The 17,138-nt window shown below is 47.9% G+C and overlaps 1 protein-coding gene across 2 annotated transcripts; it reads right to left on the reverse strand.

Moving 5' to 3' along the window:
- Positions 1-663: 663 nt before the first annotated feature.
- C1H3orf38 (chromosome 1 C3orf38 homolog) lies at positions 664-7,842 on the reverse strand. 2 transcript variants are annotated; one of them, XM_041753888.1, is made up of 3 exons: positions 7,175-7,842; positions 4,184-4,422; positions 664-2,599 (listed from the first exon to the last, which is right to left on the reverse strand). In XM_041753888.1, the coding sequence occupies exons 1-3, from the start codon at positions 7,299-7,301 to the stop codon at positions 1,988-1,990; spliced, it is 978 nt and encodes a 325-aa protein (XP_041609822.1). In that variant the 5' UTR covers positions 7,302-7,842; the 3' UTR covers positions 664-1,987. The 2 variants fall into 2 exon arrangements, with proteins under 2 accessions (XP_041609822.1, XP_041609813.1); XM_041753879.1 differs by having other exon boundaries at positions 664-2,602; positions 7,175-7,838.
- Between the last annotated feature and the right edge of the window lie 9,296 nt (positions 7,843-17,138).

Below are 17,138 nucleotides of genomic sequence, written 5' to 3' on the forward strand. Positions count from 1 at the left end.
CCCCCTTGGGCTTTTAAATTTAGTAAATTTTAAAAGAAAATTACATCTGTTAGCTTGGAGCCTTCAAGTTTCTGTGTATTCACATATGAAATTCAAACAGGGAAGATCAAAACACCGTCACTGGTAAGAGCCAAAGAAAAGTCTTTTATACAGTATGTAAGCTTCTTTTGCTCATTCTTTCACCTATTCAGTTAAACATTAGGTCCTATTGTGTTGCCCAGGTGTGGGGATTCACAGAAAATAAAACACAGTTCCAATTCTCAAGAGAGTTTATCAGGAAGATTTCAAATTTCTAATGTTGGTTAAAAGAACACACAAAGGGATCCCTGGGTGGCGCAGCGGTTCGGCGCGTGCTTTTGGCCCAGGGCGCGATCCTGGAGACCCAGGATCGAATCCCACATCGGGCTCCCGGTGCATGGAGCCTGCTTCTCCCTCCGCCTGTGTCTCTGCCTCTCTCTCTCTCTCTCTCTGTGACTATCATAAATAAATAAAAATTAAAAAAAAATATTAAAAAGAACACACAAAGATTGCAGCCCTACTTGAACATTACACGAATTCAAAAAGTCAATACTAAAGGTAGTCAGAGGCAACTTCTGCTCATCCTGAGCATCCGTAGAAATCTTTCTGCAGTACTTATCCATACCACAAGAAAACAGATGGGAATAATTTTTATCCTTTACTTAGGATATTTATTGAGTACATTTTATAATAACACTCTATACTTGAAGGAAAAAAACAATTACCTGACTTTAAGTCTAAACAATATACTATTCTTTTAGCAGACAACAGGAATTTCCCTCCTTTATTAAGTTCTTATTTTAGGATGTGTCATTTTGTACTCCTCATAAAAGGCATGGCATTAAAATAACAAAAAAGATGAGTTTCTTCCTTCTGCTTCCAAAATTCTTGTTACCCTAGATGATCACGTAAAGAGTTAAAGGTAAAAATTAACATGTACAAAACATCATCACAATTCCCAGCTGAATTTTTTCCATATGGAATTTTTGTAAATTAAAATTACCAACTAAATCCAAGATCAGCAAGTAGCTGCCAAGTGAGAAGAATTTAAACTCTAAAGCAACTATGTAATTAATTTGGCAACTTAACCCTGTAATTCAAACCTAGTAGAACAATTTAGAGGTGAAAAATCCTATTAATTTTATGATACAGGAATGATACAATTATAAGATATAATGATATGCCCACATTATAAATTTGTGTGTATTTTTTGTTTTTTGGAGTTTCTTGGTCACCTCTTCCAAGATCAAGAGGAAAACAATAATTCATTTAAATTAGGAACTGGGCACAGTTTTTTAAAAAATTCAACAGTATGTTTCATTTATATGGTATTACAGTAAATGCTCTATAAAACTATTAGCTGAAGCCTTAGATAAGAAAAAGGTCTGTTTTGAGAATAGCATCTATCACTGCCCCAAAGAGTTCAGAAAATATTGCAGATTTTAAGATATTTAGCTTGGACATCTATAGATAACTATGAAAAAATGTTCCTTGAATTTTAAAAAGGCAAAGTAAATTTTTCTCCACCTGCTAAATTATTGGACTTCTTGCATGAGAATGTCACTCACGTTTCCTAAAATGATAACTTTGAGTTTACATTAAACCTTTCCCACCTAAAAAGTACAGATATTAGCAGAATATTCACTAATTAAAATGAAAATATTACCTGGTTTCTAAGGCACACTGTTAGTTATACCATCTCAAGTGGGATTAATTTGATGAACTGCATTAGCTCTCAGAACATTTGCAACTCAGGTAGAGGCAAGTATCACATAACATGTTTAGTCTGTTGTCAAAAAAGATATTTCAAGTAAAATATGTCAATCCTCGCACCTGAAATCACTTAGACATTACTAATGTGCTATTTGGAAGAGTTTTTGTAGAGAAGGTTTTTTAGACTAACATACAATACTTAGTGCTTTAGAGGGTTGGGTAAACTCTTGTTCAACAATGTCTCATGTCCACTGCATTAAGCTTGGTCTCCAGTTCCACTATCCAATGCCTGCTTCACGTTAAGTCGTACTTCCTTGGTACCACATAAAGTAATTACATTATAAAAGGCCTCTAGATCACTGGATTCAAATGTAATAGCTGGTTTCATTAATGTTCCAGGAGCAAGAGAAGCCTCTCCAATAATTCTCAGGTTGATAAATTTGATTTTCCAAGTATTTTCCACAAAGGGGCAGCGTATGAGTCCAAAAATTTGTTCAAAAATGCCCAAACAAGTGTTCTCTCGGTGGACAGTCCCAGCAACTCCAACCATAACTAGACCATGGGGAGAAGAAACACATTTCAGTCCACGGGAATCTAGGTTAGGACTGAGAAAAAGATATTCTTCTTTCACTAGTGACAGCAGACGAAGGCTCACAATTTCTGCTCCACAGTAGTCTATCACATTTTGTTCAGAGGTATTATAATAAAACCTAAGCTTGACATCATGCCAGAAGTGCTGAGGCCCCCATTCATCTTGAGGTGGTCCCAGAAAAGGATTCTGAGAATTAAGAAGTTCAAAGAACCAGTGACAGAATTCTTCTCCTAATCGACGAAAATCAACTTTTTCAGCTTTTTTATCTTCTTTTTCCTGCTGATTAAGATAAATATCAAACGAAACCATGGTTAGTTCTCTTTAGCTTTTTTTTCTATCTGGCCTGTTTTAGACCTAGTTTTAATATACGGAGTATAGAAGCTGAGCAAACTACAAGTGAACTCACTGAACACATCATACACAATAAATGGTCTTTCCAAAAAGGGGAAAAAATCATTTTAGAATCTCCCTACATAAACATCTGAAAATTCAGCTACAAAATTAAGGGTTTGTTTGTTTGTTTGTTTTTTAAGATTTTATTTATTTATCCACAAGAGACACAGAGAGAGAGAGGCAGAGTCCCAGGCAGAGGGAGAAGCAGGCTCCATGCAGGGAGCCCGACGGGGGACTCGATCCTAGGACCCCAGGATCACGCCCTGGGCTGAAAGCAACACTAAACCGCTGAATCACCCAGGCTGCCAGAAATTAAGGTTTAACAAAGCCTCTCAAAATATCAGCATGACCAGTCAACAATGATTTACATAAGCATTTTCTCTTGATTGCGGCAGTGGTTTCACAATGTCTATCAAAACCTTCAAACCATACGCTTTAAATGGATACACCATGTTGCATATAAACTACACTAAAATAAAGTTGTTAACAAGCATTTTTTACTAACTTTAAACAGGGTTTTAGTATGATTGAAATGTTATTTTTTATGATTGGAATTAATTTTATACTGTTCACTCTCCTTTTCTTAAAGAGAAACGTTATTGCAAAAATAGAAACTATTTCCTTCTATCTTCACAAACCTTGTGACATAAATACTATCATTATTATGCCTGCTTTATAAATAAACAGGCTCAGGAAAGTCCAGTTCTTTGCTCAAGTTCACACCAATATACACCAGCAGACCCTATTTGAAGTCACATCTGTATGATTTCAGAGTCAACATTCTCTTTAGCAAATTAAGCAAGCTCTTTAAAGATCCCTTCCTGATGTGAAAGGAAATGCATCTCACTGTAAAACTTTATTAATTCAAAGTATGTAGTTTAAAGTTTGCAAATTACCTAGAGTTCATACAATCGAACACTTACCTAAATTATCACACAAAATCTAAAATGTGCAGTGGATACAAAGAAATAGAAACAGACAATGTCAGCTGGAGGAAGTTACTACAAGATGTTTTTAACTAGCTTAAAATGAATCAAATGTAAAAAATATTTAAGTTTCTCTCATGGAATTTTTACAATTTAATACCAAAGAAAATCCTCAAAAATGAGAAAGGGCTTACGATAGCATTCTTTTTAATATTACACAGAACTAGAAGCTAAATTAAAATTAAATGGATCCTGCGGTCTATTTGCTTGCCTTACAAATCCAATAGTCCTCATTTGATAAAGTGATAAAAATATTTTTTTTCCTCACAAATCAATACAGCATTTTATATTTATTACTAAATGTCAGAAATATTTTCTTTCTTTTAGGTGCTTTACTGGTCTTCTTTTAGGATGCAAAGGATATGAAGTAAAGCTAAATTATAAAAACCAAAATATTATTAGCCATGTTCCCACAGATGTTAGATTATCTAAAGAGTTTACACAGAACTATGATTTAGGGTATAACTATAAGTTATTTTACCTGTTGAAACAGTCTAATGTCCTCTGTTTTAACTGGCTCTGGTGTTTCCTTCAATTTCGGTTGTAATTGCTTTTCCCAGTAATCCTTTGCATGCTGAATAAGATTGTGTTTTTCAGTAGCTGGAGGTACAATAACCCCCTGTGTTGCCAAGTACTTAAATATGACTTCTCGGTGGACTTTCTTACGCCTCAAAAGTTCTTCTACATTTTGACTGTATACTAATATTGCACGAATGGCATCTAGAAGGAAATTATAAAGATTAGTAACAAATCATAAATTGCTTGTAAATCTGTCCAGCGTCAGCAGAAATCCTATCAAATAATATTTATAAATTCTTGTCACAGCATTATTGTTCTTGCATGAGATGGCAATTTTTAAAAACCCGGGAAGTGGGTTGTCATGGTTTGGATTTACGAAAAAATTTTCTCTATGCTTTAAAGTTCCCTAAACTTACTTACCTCTTCTCCTTTCACTTCTCATAAGGTATTAAAATTTTTGCATTTTCTTTTAAAGAATGACATGTTTCATAAGAAAAAAAAAATTGAGCCAGTTTTGTTTCTAAGAAGGCCAATGGACCTAAATACATTTATAATCTATAATATAGGTAAAATTACAGCAGTTTAGATACTCAAAGACGTTTAATCTCCTTATACTGTAGATAATGACAATTGAGGGTATATGAGGTATCAACAATCATGCTTCTAAGAAGTGACAGAACTAAGACTTGTATTCTTTTTTTAATTTAAAAGTGTTATGTTTAACAACAGATCAAAGTTTTTAACATGCATGAAGTACACAATAGCAAAAAAATGAACTCTCATGTACATACCACATAGCTTAAGACCTAAGATATTACTAGTATCTTTGAGGCCCTCATTTTAACCCTCCCTACTTAATACTATTCCCTCTCTCGACTCACCCACCTTAGAGGTAGCTGCTATCCTAAATGTCATTTATCATTCCCTTGCTTTTCTTTACGTTACACAGTAGAACTATGAACTCCTAAACAATAGTTTGGTACTTTTTGAACACTCTATAAATCCAATCCATTTCTCTCTCTATGTATATATTCTTTCATGGTCAGCCTTTCACTTAATGTTGTTTGACATTAATCCGTGGATATATGTGGCTCTAGCTAATTTTTTTCACTGGTAATGCATTTACCTATATTGCAGTGAATTATAAGACTACACCACAAGGTATCTATCCTTCTGTGTATAGATTTTTATTGGTTGTGCCCAATTAAAATACTGTTCTTTGAACATTTTCATAAATGTCTCCCAATGCACAGAAGGCCAAGCAGCATAAGGATCATCTGAGAGCTTGTTAGAAATGTTGAATTTCTCGGCTCACCCCGAAACTACTGAATCACAATCTGCATTTTCATAAGATCCCTGAGGGATTATTGATTCACAGGCACATTGAAGCTTGAAAGGTCAGGTCCAGAACATAAGCCCAAAAGTAAGCAAATATTCCATTATTGGAGATAACGTCAAACTTGCTTTCCAAAGTTCTAATTTACACCTCTCCGGTACTTGTCAAAGAGCTGCTTTGCATGATCACCATCACTTGAAGTTTATGTGTTTACTTTTTGGCCACTCTGGTAGATTAAAGGGAAAAAAAAGCAAAACAAAACAAAAACAACACTGTCTTTTGGTTTTCTTGCATTGCTTCTTAAAGAGGTTACCTTTTCATAATAAACAAAGGGATTGTTGTTAATAAACAACCAGATTGTTACTGGTTCATATGCTTACTGATTATTTTCTTCTTCTCTAAGAAGTATCTCTCCAAATCATTTAACGTTTCTACACTGGGAAGTTTCTTTTTATTTACTTTTAGAACCACCATCAATTAAATCCAACATTTTTAGGTATTACAATTTTAAACTTAAACTCACAATAACTCTTAGGTGGTGATTAGCATGTGAAACACATAAACCTTTAAGAACTATATTAAGTCTAAAAGTATCTGCATTCTAAATTTTTAGAAATTTCTTTTAAGGTTTGAAGAAATAATAAAAAGTCTCATATGAATTATTTTCTTAAATGGCAAAAATGTATATGCAACTTAAAAGCAGAGAAATACAGATCATGCTTTTTAAGTTACTAACTAACATAGGAGTCTGGAGTTTTCACATTTCAAAGTAAAATTCAGCAAATTTAAAACAAAACTGTCCAGATGGTATGCCAAGTGAAATAAACACGCTTCCTGATTACATTTTTATTAATGAATATTAATAACCCTTTAAATCTGGCTCCGAAAGTAATGTATTCCGACTGCACAGAATCGTATCTGAAGAAAACTGGACTCAAACTACCAGGTCTTTGATCACAACAGGTGTTTGGCCTACGAGGCTCCACTGCTTACGGTACCCTGCCCAAGCTCCTAGACTCCGGGCACAGCAGCTGACGCCTCAGCTCAGGCGGAAAGGAGAACGGAAACACCTTGGTTTCCCAGAAATTCTGACAAGACTCCGCCCACTGTAAATTCCCCAACACTGACCCCTCTGCTGGGCCTTCCAAGATCAACTCTGGAAGCCGCGCCTTTCCGCCCCGCCCCCAGCCCCAGCCCCAGCACCACCCCTACCCCGCCCCCCAGTCCCCGCCCCCCTCTCCCACCCCCACCCCCACTCCCACCCCAGCCCCAGCCCCCGCCCCACCCCTACCCCCACCCCAGTCCCCGCCCCCCGCCCCACCCCCACCCCGACCCCCAGTCCCCGCCCCCCTCTCCCACCCCCACCCCGACCCCCAGTCCCCGCCCCCCTCTCCCACCCTCACCCCCACCCCCACCCCCGGGCCGCCCCCAGTCCCCAGGGCTCCGGCGCTTCCCGGCCGCCCGAAGGTGCGCGCTGGGGCCGGGCGGCGGGCGAGAGCGGACGGGACCCGGCCGCCCCCCGCCCAGGGCCCGCACCTCCTCTGCTCCGGTCCCGCCGGCGGCGCCCGAGCGAGCCTGGGGAGGAGCGTCCGCCTCGGCGACAGGAGGCCGCGTTACCTTGGCGGTCCTCAGGCTGCACCAGGCGGTTGGTGATGGTGTCGCACAGGGCCAGGATATCCTCGTTGTCCAGGAGGCCGAGCAGGTCACGACAGCCCTCCATCTCTGGGTAGCTGAGCCCCGACATCGCGGCCCCACAAAGGGGGAGACGACGACCCCGGGACGTCGTCCCTCCAGCCCGACCCGGCCGGCGCCTGGGCAACACACCCCGGAAGTGCCTTTCCGGGTCGCTGCCAAAGGGGCTCGGGTACTGCAGCCCCCGGGCGGAAGTGACTGCCGACAAGGTCGGTCCGGAAACGCGGTGCTCCGACTCTCCGTTCCGAGCTGGAGCGGAAGGGGCGGGCTCCAGCGGCTCTCGCTCGGGGAAGTACCGGCGCGTCCGCTGCGGCCGGGTGCCCGGAGCGGAGCCCCGGACTCTGCCCTGAGCCCTGCGGCGTGGCCGGCGGGCGGGAGGCGGCGGTCCCTGCGCGCCGCGGGCGCTGCTCCCCCCCGTGGGCGTGACCCGGGCCACCGCCGCGCCGAGCGCCTGGGGCTCCTAGCCTCGAGTCACCTGAAATAACTTGGCTCGGTTTAGCGTCGTGCCCGGAAAGCGACCCCGGGTCCGGCCAGCGCCGCCGAGCCTCCCGCCGACGGGTGCAGCCCTCGGGGCGCGGCTGAGGCTCCTACCATTGCCCGGTCTCTGCCCCGCCCTCCCGACGCCAGGACCTGCCTCTGGCAGCCCCGCCTCGCCTCGGAGGGGGGCCGCGGGAGGGGACCTGGAGGAGGAGGCCTCGGGAGGGGACCTGGGGGGGCCTCGGGAGGGGACCTGGAGGAGAGCCCTCGGGAGGGGACCTGGAGGAGAGCCCTCGGGAGGGGACCTGGAGGAGAGCCCTCGGGAGGGGACCTGGAGGAGAGCCCTCGGGAGGGGACCTGGAGGAGAGCCCTCGGGAGGGGACCTGGAGGAGAGCCCTCGGGAGGGGACCTGGAGGAGAGCCCTCGGGAGGGGACCTGGAGGGGGAGGCCTCGGGAGGGGACCTGGGGGGGCCTCGGGAGGGGACCTGGAGGAGAGCCCTCGGGAGGGGACCTGGAGGAGAGCCCTCGGGAGGGGACCTGGAGGAGAGCCCTCGGGAGGGGACCTGGGGGGGGCCTCGGGAGGGGACCTGGAGGCAGAGCCCTCGGGAGGGGACCTGGAGGGGGAGGCCTCGGGAGGGGACCTGGAGGGGAGGCCTCGGGAGGGGACCTGGAGGAGAGCCCTCGGGAGGGGACCTGGAGGAGAGCCCTCGGGAGGGGACCTGGAGGAGAGCCCTCGGGAGGGGACCTGGAGGAGAGCCCTCGGGAGGGGACCTGGGGGGGCCTCGGGAGGGGACCTGGAGGAGAGCCCTCGGGAGGGGACCTGGAGGAGAGCCCTCGGGAGGGGACCTGGAGGGGGAGGCCTCGGGAGGGGACCTGGGGGGGCCTCGGGAGGGGACCTGGAGGAGAGCCCTCGGGAGGGGACCTGGGGGGGCCTCGGGAGGGGACCTGGAGGGGGAGGCCTCGGGAGGGGACCTGGAGGAGAGCCCTCGGGAGGGGACCTGGAGGAGAGCCCTCGGGAGGGGACCTGGGGGGGCCTAGGGAGGGGACCTGGAGGAGAGCCCTCGGGAGGGGACCTGGAGGAGAGCCCTCGGGAGGGGACCTGGGGGGGCCTCGGGAGGGGACCTGGAGGAGAGCCCTCGGGAGGGGACCTGGGGGGGCCTCGGGAGGGGACCTGGAGGGGGAGGCCTCGGGAGGGGACCTGGGGGGGCCTCGGGAGGGGACCTGGAGGAGAGCCCTCGGGAGGGGACCTGGAGGAGAGCCCTCGGGAGGGGACCTGGAGGGGGAGGCCTCGGGAGGGGACCTGGGGGGGCCTCGGGAGGGGACCTGGAGGAGAGCCCTCGGGAGGGGACCTGGGGGGGCCTCGGGAGGGGACCTGGAGGGGGAGGCCTCGGGAGGGGACCTGGAGGAGAGCCCTCGGGAGGGGACCTGGAGGAGAGCCCTCGGGAGGGGACCTGGGGGGGCCTCGGGAGGGGACCTGGAGGAGAGCCCTCGGGAGGGGACCTGGAGGAGAGCCCTCGGGAGGGGACCTGGAGGAGAGCCCTCGGGAGGGGACCTGGAGGAGAGCCCTCGGGAGGGGACCTGGGGGGGCCTCGGGAGGGGACCTGGAGGAGAGCCCTCGGGAGGGGACCTGGGGGGGCCTCGGGAGGGGACCTGGAGGGGGAGGCCTCGGGAGGGGACCTGGGGGGGCCTCGGGAGGGGACCTGGAGGAGAGCCCTCGGGAGGGGACCTGGAGGAGAGCCCTCGGGAGGGGACCTGGAGGGGGAGGCCTCGGGAGGGGACCTGGGGGGGCCTCGGGAGGGGACCTGGAGGAGAGCCCTCGGGAGGGGACCTGGGGGGGCCTCGGGAGGGGACCTGGAGGGGGAGGCCTCGGGAGGGGACCTGGAGGAGAGCCCTCGGGAGGGGACCTGGAGGAGAGCCCTCGGGAGGGGACCTGGGGGGGCCTCGGGAGGGGACCTGGAGGAGAGCCCTCGGGAGGGGACCTGGAGGAGAGCCCTCGGGAGGGGACCTGGAGGAGAGCCCTCGGGAGGGGACCTGGAGGAGAGCCCTCGGGAGGGGACCTGGGGGGGCCTCGGGAGGGGACCTGGAGGAGAGCCCTCGGGAGGGGACCTGGGGGGGCCTCGGGAGGGGACCTGGAGGGGGAGGCCTCGGGAGGGGACCTGGGGGGGCCTCGGGAGGGGACCTGGAGGAGAGCCCTCGGGAGGGGACCTGGGGGGGCCTCGGGAGGGGACCTGGAGGGGGAGGCCTCGGGAGGGGACCTGGGGGGGCCTCGGGAGGGGACCTGGAGGAGAGCCCTCGGGAGGGGACCTGGGGGGGCCTCGGGGGGGGACCTGGGGGGGGCTCGGGAGGGGGCCTCCGGAGGACGCCGCCGCGGAAGGTCGGGCGCGGCGGTGCGGGCAGCGGCGCTGGTCCTGGCGGGCGTCCCCAGGAACCAGGCTCCTCCACACCTGCGGGGCCTGGGCTGTAACTCGGAGGAGAGCGCTGCTGGGCGGCGACATTCGGGGACATCTGCAGCGCAGGCCCTTTCCGTGGTGTCTCCACACCTGTTGAGACAGGCTGTCCCTCCCTCGCTATGGGTTAGGGTTAGGATGGGTGGGGTAGGGGTTAGGGTTAGGGTTCAAGGTTAGGGGGTTAGGAGGTGGGGGTAGTGTTGTGCCCAAGATTGCGAATGCGAGAAACCGCCAGGGGCCGACACCGAGCAAACACACGAGGGTTCATTACAAGCTTGGGCTTGGCTCCAAGGGCCCCGACACAGCGGAGCAGGGGCTTGGCCCCGAGACTAAGAGGCGCAGCAGCTTCACGGGGGCCAGTGGCCCGTGGGACCCGCAGAAAGTTGCACAGTCGCGTCGGTCCACACGCAGGCGGCCGCGGAATCACCCCTTACCCCATAGGATCCCCTGGAGCGGGCCTGTCGCTGTGGTCAGAATCGCGCAGTCTTGGCGGCACGAAGCAGGGTACGCTGTTAGGGGCCGATTTCCGACTAGGGTGTGCCCAGGCCGACTAGTGGGGCAGCGCCTTAAGCCATAAGCGGGTCATGTGGGGGTCATAGGGGAGGTGGCGGGGGCAACACAAAGTGGAGTCAGTCCTGCTCTGCTTGTCCGGGGTAGGGGATTTTTGTTAAATTTCCTGGGTCCCACAGGTAGGGTTACTGTTAAGGACTAGGAGTTAGGATTAGGGGGTAGGGTTGGGGTTAGAGGTTAGGACTAGAGGGTTAGGGTTAAGGACTAGGGGGTCGGGGTAGGGGGTGGGGCTAGGGTTATAGGTTAGGACTAGGGGGTGGGGGTAGGGGTAGGACTGGAGGCAGGGTTAGGTGAATGGATTAAGGGCTAGTGGTTAGTGTTTGGTTTTCAGTTAGAGATAGGTCTAGTGTTAGGCTAGGTGAAAGTTATTTAAGATTAGGGTTGGAGTTATTGTTTGTATAGGTAGAGATTGGATCTGGTCATGTCCTGGCACTGGGACTCCCAGTATCTTCAATGGGTTAGTTTTAAGTGTTTTTTTTTAAGTTTTGGGTAGGATATGTGCCTGGCATCCATCCATTCAGAGGCCCCTCCAGAGGATGGAACTCTAGGCCTCTGCTGGGGTGAGAATAGCCATGGCAGGCATCTCCTGAGCTGGGGTAAGGAGGGGATTTGCGGCCCTAAATACTTTCTGTTTTTATCTCTTAAGGCGCACCCTTTTCATCAATACTACCAATCGTTATTTTAAGGTTTTACTTGAATTCCTGTTTGTTAACACAGTATAATATAGTTTCAGTTGTACAACGTAGTGATTAACCCTTGGCTACAACGCCTGATACTCACCACAGGTGCCCTCCGTCATCCTCATCCCCCCCACCTTCCTCTGGTATTTACTAGTTTATTCTCTGTGGTTGAGTATGTTTCTTGGTTTGCTTCTCTCATTCCCCCTACCCTTTGCCAGTTTGTGTTGTTTCTTAACATCCATGAATGCAATCGTATGGTGTTTGTCTTTCTCTGACTTATTTCAGTTAGCATAATTCTTTTTAGGTTGTAAATGGCATCGTTTCATCCTTTCTGATGACCAAGTGATATTCCAATATGTATATTTACCACATCTCCTTTATCCATTCATCTGTTGATGGATATTTTGGCTGCTTCCATGGTTGGGCTATTGTTGATAATGCTGCTATAAATATTGGAGTGTATGTCCCCCTTCAAATCTGTGCTTTTGTATCCTCTGGGTAAATGCCAATTGTGCAATTCCTGAATCATAGGGTAGCTCTATTATTAACTTCTTGAGGACCCTCCACACTGTTTTCCACAGTGGCTGCACCTGATCGCATGCCTATCGGCAGTGCAGGAGAGCTCCCCTTTCTCCCCATCCTCACCAATACCTGTTGTTTCTTGTGTTGTTAATTTTAGCCATTCTGACAGGTGTCAGGTGATGTCTCCTTGTGGTTTCGATTTGCATTTCCCTGATGATGGGTGATGCTGAGTGTCTTTCCGTGTGTCTGGTGGCCATCTGGATGTCTTGTTAGAAACAATGTCCATTCATGTCTTCTGCCCATTTTCAATTGGATAATTCGTGTCTTGGATGCTGAGATTTATATTTTGTGTACTAACTCTGTATTGGATTTGTCATTTACAAATATCTTCTCTCATTTTGTATGTTGTCTTTTAGCTTTGGTTGTTTCCTTCACTGTGCAGAACCTTTTTATCTTGATGAAGTCCCAATAGCTTATTTTTGCTTTTGTTTCCCTTGCCCTAGAGGTATATCTAGAAAGAAGATCCAATAGCCAATGTCAAACACATTACTTCCTTTTTTTTTTTTTTAATGGTTTCAGGTCTTTAATCCATTCTGAATTTATTTTTTATATATGGTGTAAGAAACTGGTCCAATTTCATTCTGCATGTGGCTGTCTAGTTTTCCCAACACCATTTGCTGAAGAGACTGTCTTTTGACCATTGGATAAGTCTTTCCTGCTTTGTTGAGAAGTAATTGAACATAGAGTTATCAGTTCATATCTCATTTTGGTTTTCCATTCTGTTCTATTGATCTGCGTGTCTACTTCTTGTCCCTACACCATACTCTTCTGATCACTAGAGCTCTGTGATATAACTTGAACTCTGAAATTGTGATGCCCCCAGCTTTGGTTTTCTTTTTCAACACTGCTCTGGCTATTTTCAGTCTTTCGTGGTTCCATACAAATTTTAGGATTATTTGTTCCAGCTCTGTGAAAAATGCTATTGCTATGTTGATGGGGATCACATTAAACGTGCAGATTGCTTTGAGCAGTATAGCCTTTTTAACAATATTTGGTCTAATTCGTGACCATGAAATGTCTTTCTGTTTTGTTTGAGTCCTCTTCAATTTCTTTCATCAGTGTTTTATAGTATTTACAGTACAGGTCATTCACCTCTTTGGTTAGGCTTAATCCTACGTGTCTTATTGTTTTTGGGATTGATTCCATATTTTTTCTTTCTGCTGCCTCATTATTGTTATATAGAAATGCCACATATTTCTGCACATTAATTTTATATCCTGCAGCTCTTCCAAATTCATGTTTGGCTTCTAGAAATTTTTTTGGTGGAGTCTTTTAGGTTTTCTACATAAGAGTATCCTGTGGTCTGCATATAGTGAAAGTTTGGTTTCTTCCTTGCCTATTTGGATCCCTTATATTTATTTTTGTTGTCTGGTTACTGAGGCCAAGACTTCTAGTACTATGTTAAATTGAAATGGTGAGAGTGGACATTCTTGTTTCTGAGTGTAGGGGAAAGACTCTCAGTTTTTCCCCACTGAGCATATTGGCTGTGGATCTTTGGTATATGGCCTTTATGATGCTGAGGTATATTCCTTCTATCTCTACCTTGCAGAGAGGTTTTTTGTTTTTTGTTTTTTGTTTTTCCCAAGAAAGAGTGCTGTATTTTGTTGAATGGTTTTTCTGCATCTATTGACAGATCATATGGTTCTTATCGTTTGTTTTATTAATATGGTGTATCACATTGATTTGTGAGTGTTGAACCACCCTTGCAATCCAGTAATTAAATCCCACTAGATTGTGGTGAATGATTCTTTTAATATACTGCTGAATTTTATTTGCTAGTGTTTTGCTGAGAATTTTTGCATCCATGTTCATTAGGGGTATTGGTCTGTAAAAAGTGGAGTCCTTGTCCGGTTTTGGGATCAAGGTAATGCTGGCCTCATAGAACGAGTTTGGAAGTTTTCCTTCCATTTCTATTTTTTGGAAACGTTTGAGAAAAATAGGTGTTAACTATTCTTTAAACGTCTGGTAGAGGGGATCCCTGGGTGGCTCAGCGGTTTGGTGTCTGCCTCTGGCCCAGGGCATGATCCTGGAGTCCCAGGATGAGGCCCACGTCAGGCTCCCTACATGGAGCCTGCTTCTCCCTCTGCCTGTGTCTCTGCTTCTCTTTTTCTGTATCTCTCATGAATAAATTAATAAAGTCTTTAAAAAAAATAATAAATAAAATAAATGTCTGGTAGAATTGCCCTGGGAAGCCATCCAGCCCTAGACTTCCATTTGTTGGGAGAGTTTTTGTTTTTGTTTTAAGATTTTATTTATGTATTCATGAGAGACACTGAAAGAGACAGAGACAGATACAGAGGGAGAAGGAGACTCCCTGAGGGGAGCACAATGCAGGACTCAATCCTAGGACCTGGGATCACAATGAGAGCTGAAGGCAGACACTCAACCTCTGAGCCCTCCCCAGGTACCCTGTTGGGAGGGTTTTGATTGCTGAATCAGTTTCTTTGTTAGCTATGGATCTGTTCGCATTTTCAATTCCTTCCTGTTTTAGTTTTGGTAGTTTATACATTTTTTGAGATTTGTCCATTTCTTCCAGGTCTCCCAGTTTGTTGGCATATACTTTTTCATAGTGTTCTCTTATAGTTGTTTTATTTTTGTGGTATTGATAGTGATCTCTCCTCTTCCATTTGTGATTTTATTTATTTGGGTCCTTTCTCCTTTTGATAAGTCTGGTTACGGTTTTATCAATTTTATTAATTATTTTGAAGAATCAGCTCTTACTTTCATTATTCCATTCTACTGTTTTGTTGTTGTTGCTTCTGTATCATTTATTTCTGCTCTAATCCTTATTATTTCCCTTCTTCTGCAGGCTTTAGGCTTTGTTTCCTGTTCCTTTTCTAGCTCCTTTAGGTGTAGGGTTAGGTTGTGTATTTGAGACTTTTCTGGTTTCTTGAGGTAGGCCTGTATTGCTATGTACTTCCCTCTTAGGACTACCTTTACTACATCCCAGAGGTTTGGACAAATACGTTTTCATTTTCATTTGTTTCCACATATTTTTAAAATTTCTTCTTTAATTTCCTGGTTGCCCCATTCATTCTCTAGTAGGATGTTCTTTAATCTCCATGTATTTGTGGTCTTTTAAATTTTTTTCTTGCAGTTCACTTCAAGTTTCATAGTGTTGTGGTTTGAAACATGGTATGACCTCAGTCTTTTTGTACCTGTTGAGGGCCGATTGGTTTCCCGTCTGCTTGTCCAGGATCTAATTTCTCTGGGAACAATCGGGCAAAATATCAGGCAGAGGGCGAGTAGAGGTTAAAGACCGTGGACAAGATCAGCTATAGATGCTGGAGTTTCCAGAGCAGTGGTTTCATCAGAGGCATGTCAATGCCAAAGACTTCCGGGGTCCACGTTTATAGACGCCTTGGCATGAAGGTCCTTTCAGATTGACAGCACATGGTCTCCAGCTCCCGTGAGCAGTGTGGTCATGCAGTGATGATATGGGCTGGATGGGGGATGGAGTTTGTTGGGCCAGTGGGATCAAGGGGGTCCGGAGGCGCCAAGAGAATGGCGCCAGACCCCCCCTGTGGCCCCCACCTCAGAACTTTCCCACCACCAGCAGACCCCCCAGGACCCGTCATCAGGGGGAGCCTGGACCTATGCAGGAGACCTGAGCCCTACTTACCCAGACCCCATGTAAGGAGATGGGCAGCTCCTGCCCCAGGCCGGTCCTATCACCCCAGACGCCCAGCCCCGCTCTCCCTTCCTGTGGGCCGCGAACCTGGCCCGGAGCGCCCCATTAAAAGCCCGTTTTTCTCCTTTACCCTTTATTCCCTTTCACTATTTTTTATATTCCCCAAGTGAATGAGACCATAGAATGTTTGTCCTTCTGCAGCTGACGGACTGCACTCCGCATCATACCCTCCAGGTCAGTGAGGAGACAGGAGACGCCTGACTGGGAAACCAGGGGTCGCAGAGTGGGGGGGTGACGGGCACTGGGGGGCGCTTGGCAGGATGAGCACTGGGGGTCACACACTATATGTTGGCAAATCCAACGCCAATAAACAGAATTTCTTAAAAAAAAGCCTGTTCCGACCAGCTTTTGCCCGGCCTCTGTATTTCACTTCACTACCAACCCGCCTGTGCCAGAGAAGGCGACGCAGCCTCAAGTCCTTGCGCCTAGGCCATGTCCCAGACCGCGGCGCTGCAGTAGGCTGAGGCAGCAGGCCCGCTGCGGTTCCGCGGGCTGCGCACCTGTGGCCCTGGGGTGGGTGTGGGTGGCTGCTGTTTGTTTTCTGGACGAGGTGAAAAAACTCTTGAGTACAAGTATTTGCACGAAGAGTCTGGCGGGATGGGAAGGTGCGGGTCAGTCCTTTCACCAAGAAAACAGGAGACTCAGGCTTTTTAAGAACTAGGCAACGGGTGGAGTTTAGCTTGGCTCCTTGCAGCAAGTGGCAACCCAGCAGAAACACCAGAACATTCCGAGAATGAATTGAGTTGCAGGAGCCAAGGTGAGCATGCCCCACCACCCTCCACGGGTGCCCATGTGTAAACACACACACACACACACACACACACACACACACTTGGCCAACCATTCCCAAACCCCCTGCAGGACTCAGGGTTGGGAGGGGAGGGGGGGTGGCTGAAGGGAGGCTCAGGGTGATCCATTCCAATGGGCCTCATTCAATCATTTCATTCAAATGCACAAGGTTTTCCATTAAAGTCAGAGCCTGGGACTTCTCTCCATTGAAAGGTTTTCTCCCCCAGCCCACAGGCTGCAGCTTCCAAACTGCAGGGGAGGGGAAGAGAGGGAAGGGGAAAGGGGAGTTCTGTCTGAAGAACTCTCTTCTGGGGGCCAAGAAACCCTCCGGGTTTCCTAACCCAGGAAACACCAATAAACCCTTTGGGAATCCTGGATGCGGAGGATGACATCTCCAATGCCTTCTGGGGGGGGTGGGGGTGGTGTTGCGTCTGGGAGGGCGTGGCATGGTGTGGCCTGCTGAGTCTGAGGTGACATAAACACATGATGGTGATGTCTTAGGGTCCAGAGGGCAAACAAGGGCATGGAGCGATAAGGGCCCATGAAGGACTAAGGGAGGCCTGGCCAGGGACAGTTCTGACCCATCCACCCTGGGTGAGGGCCCAGCAAGCACACTCTTTCCTCTAAAGCAACACCAACAGTTTACTGGGTCT

This window comes from Vulpes lagopus, chromosome 1, assembly GCF_018345385.1.
Source record: "Vulpes lagopus strain Blue_001 chromosome 1, ASM1834538v1, whole genome shotgun sequence".
NCBI classification, from domain to species: Eukaryota; Metazoa; Chordata; class Mammalia; order Carnivora; family Canidae; genus Vulpes; species Vulpes lagopus.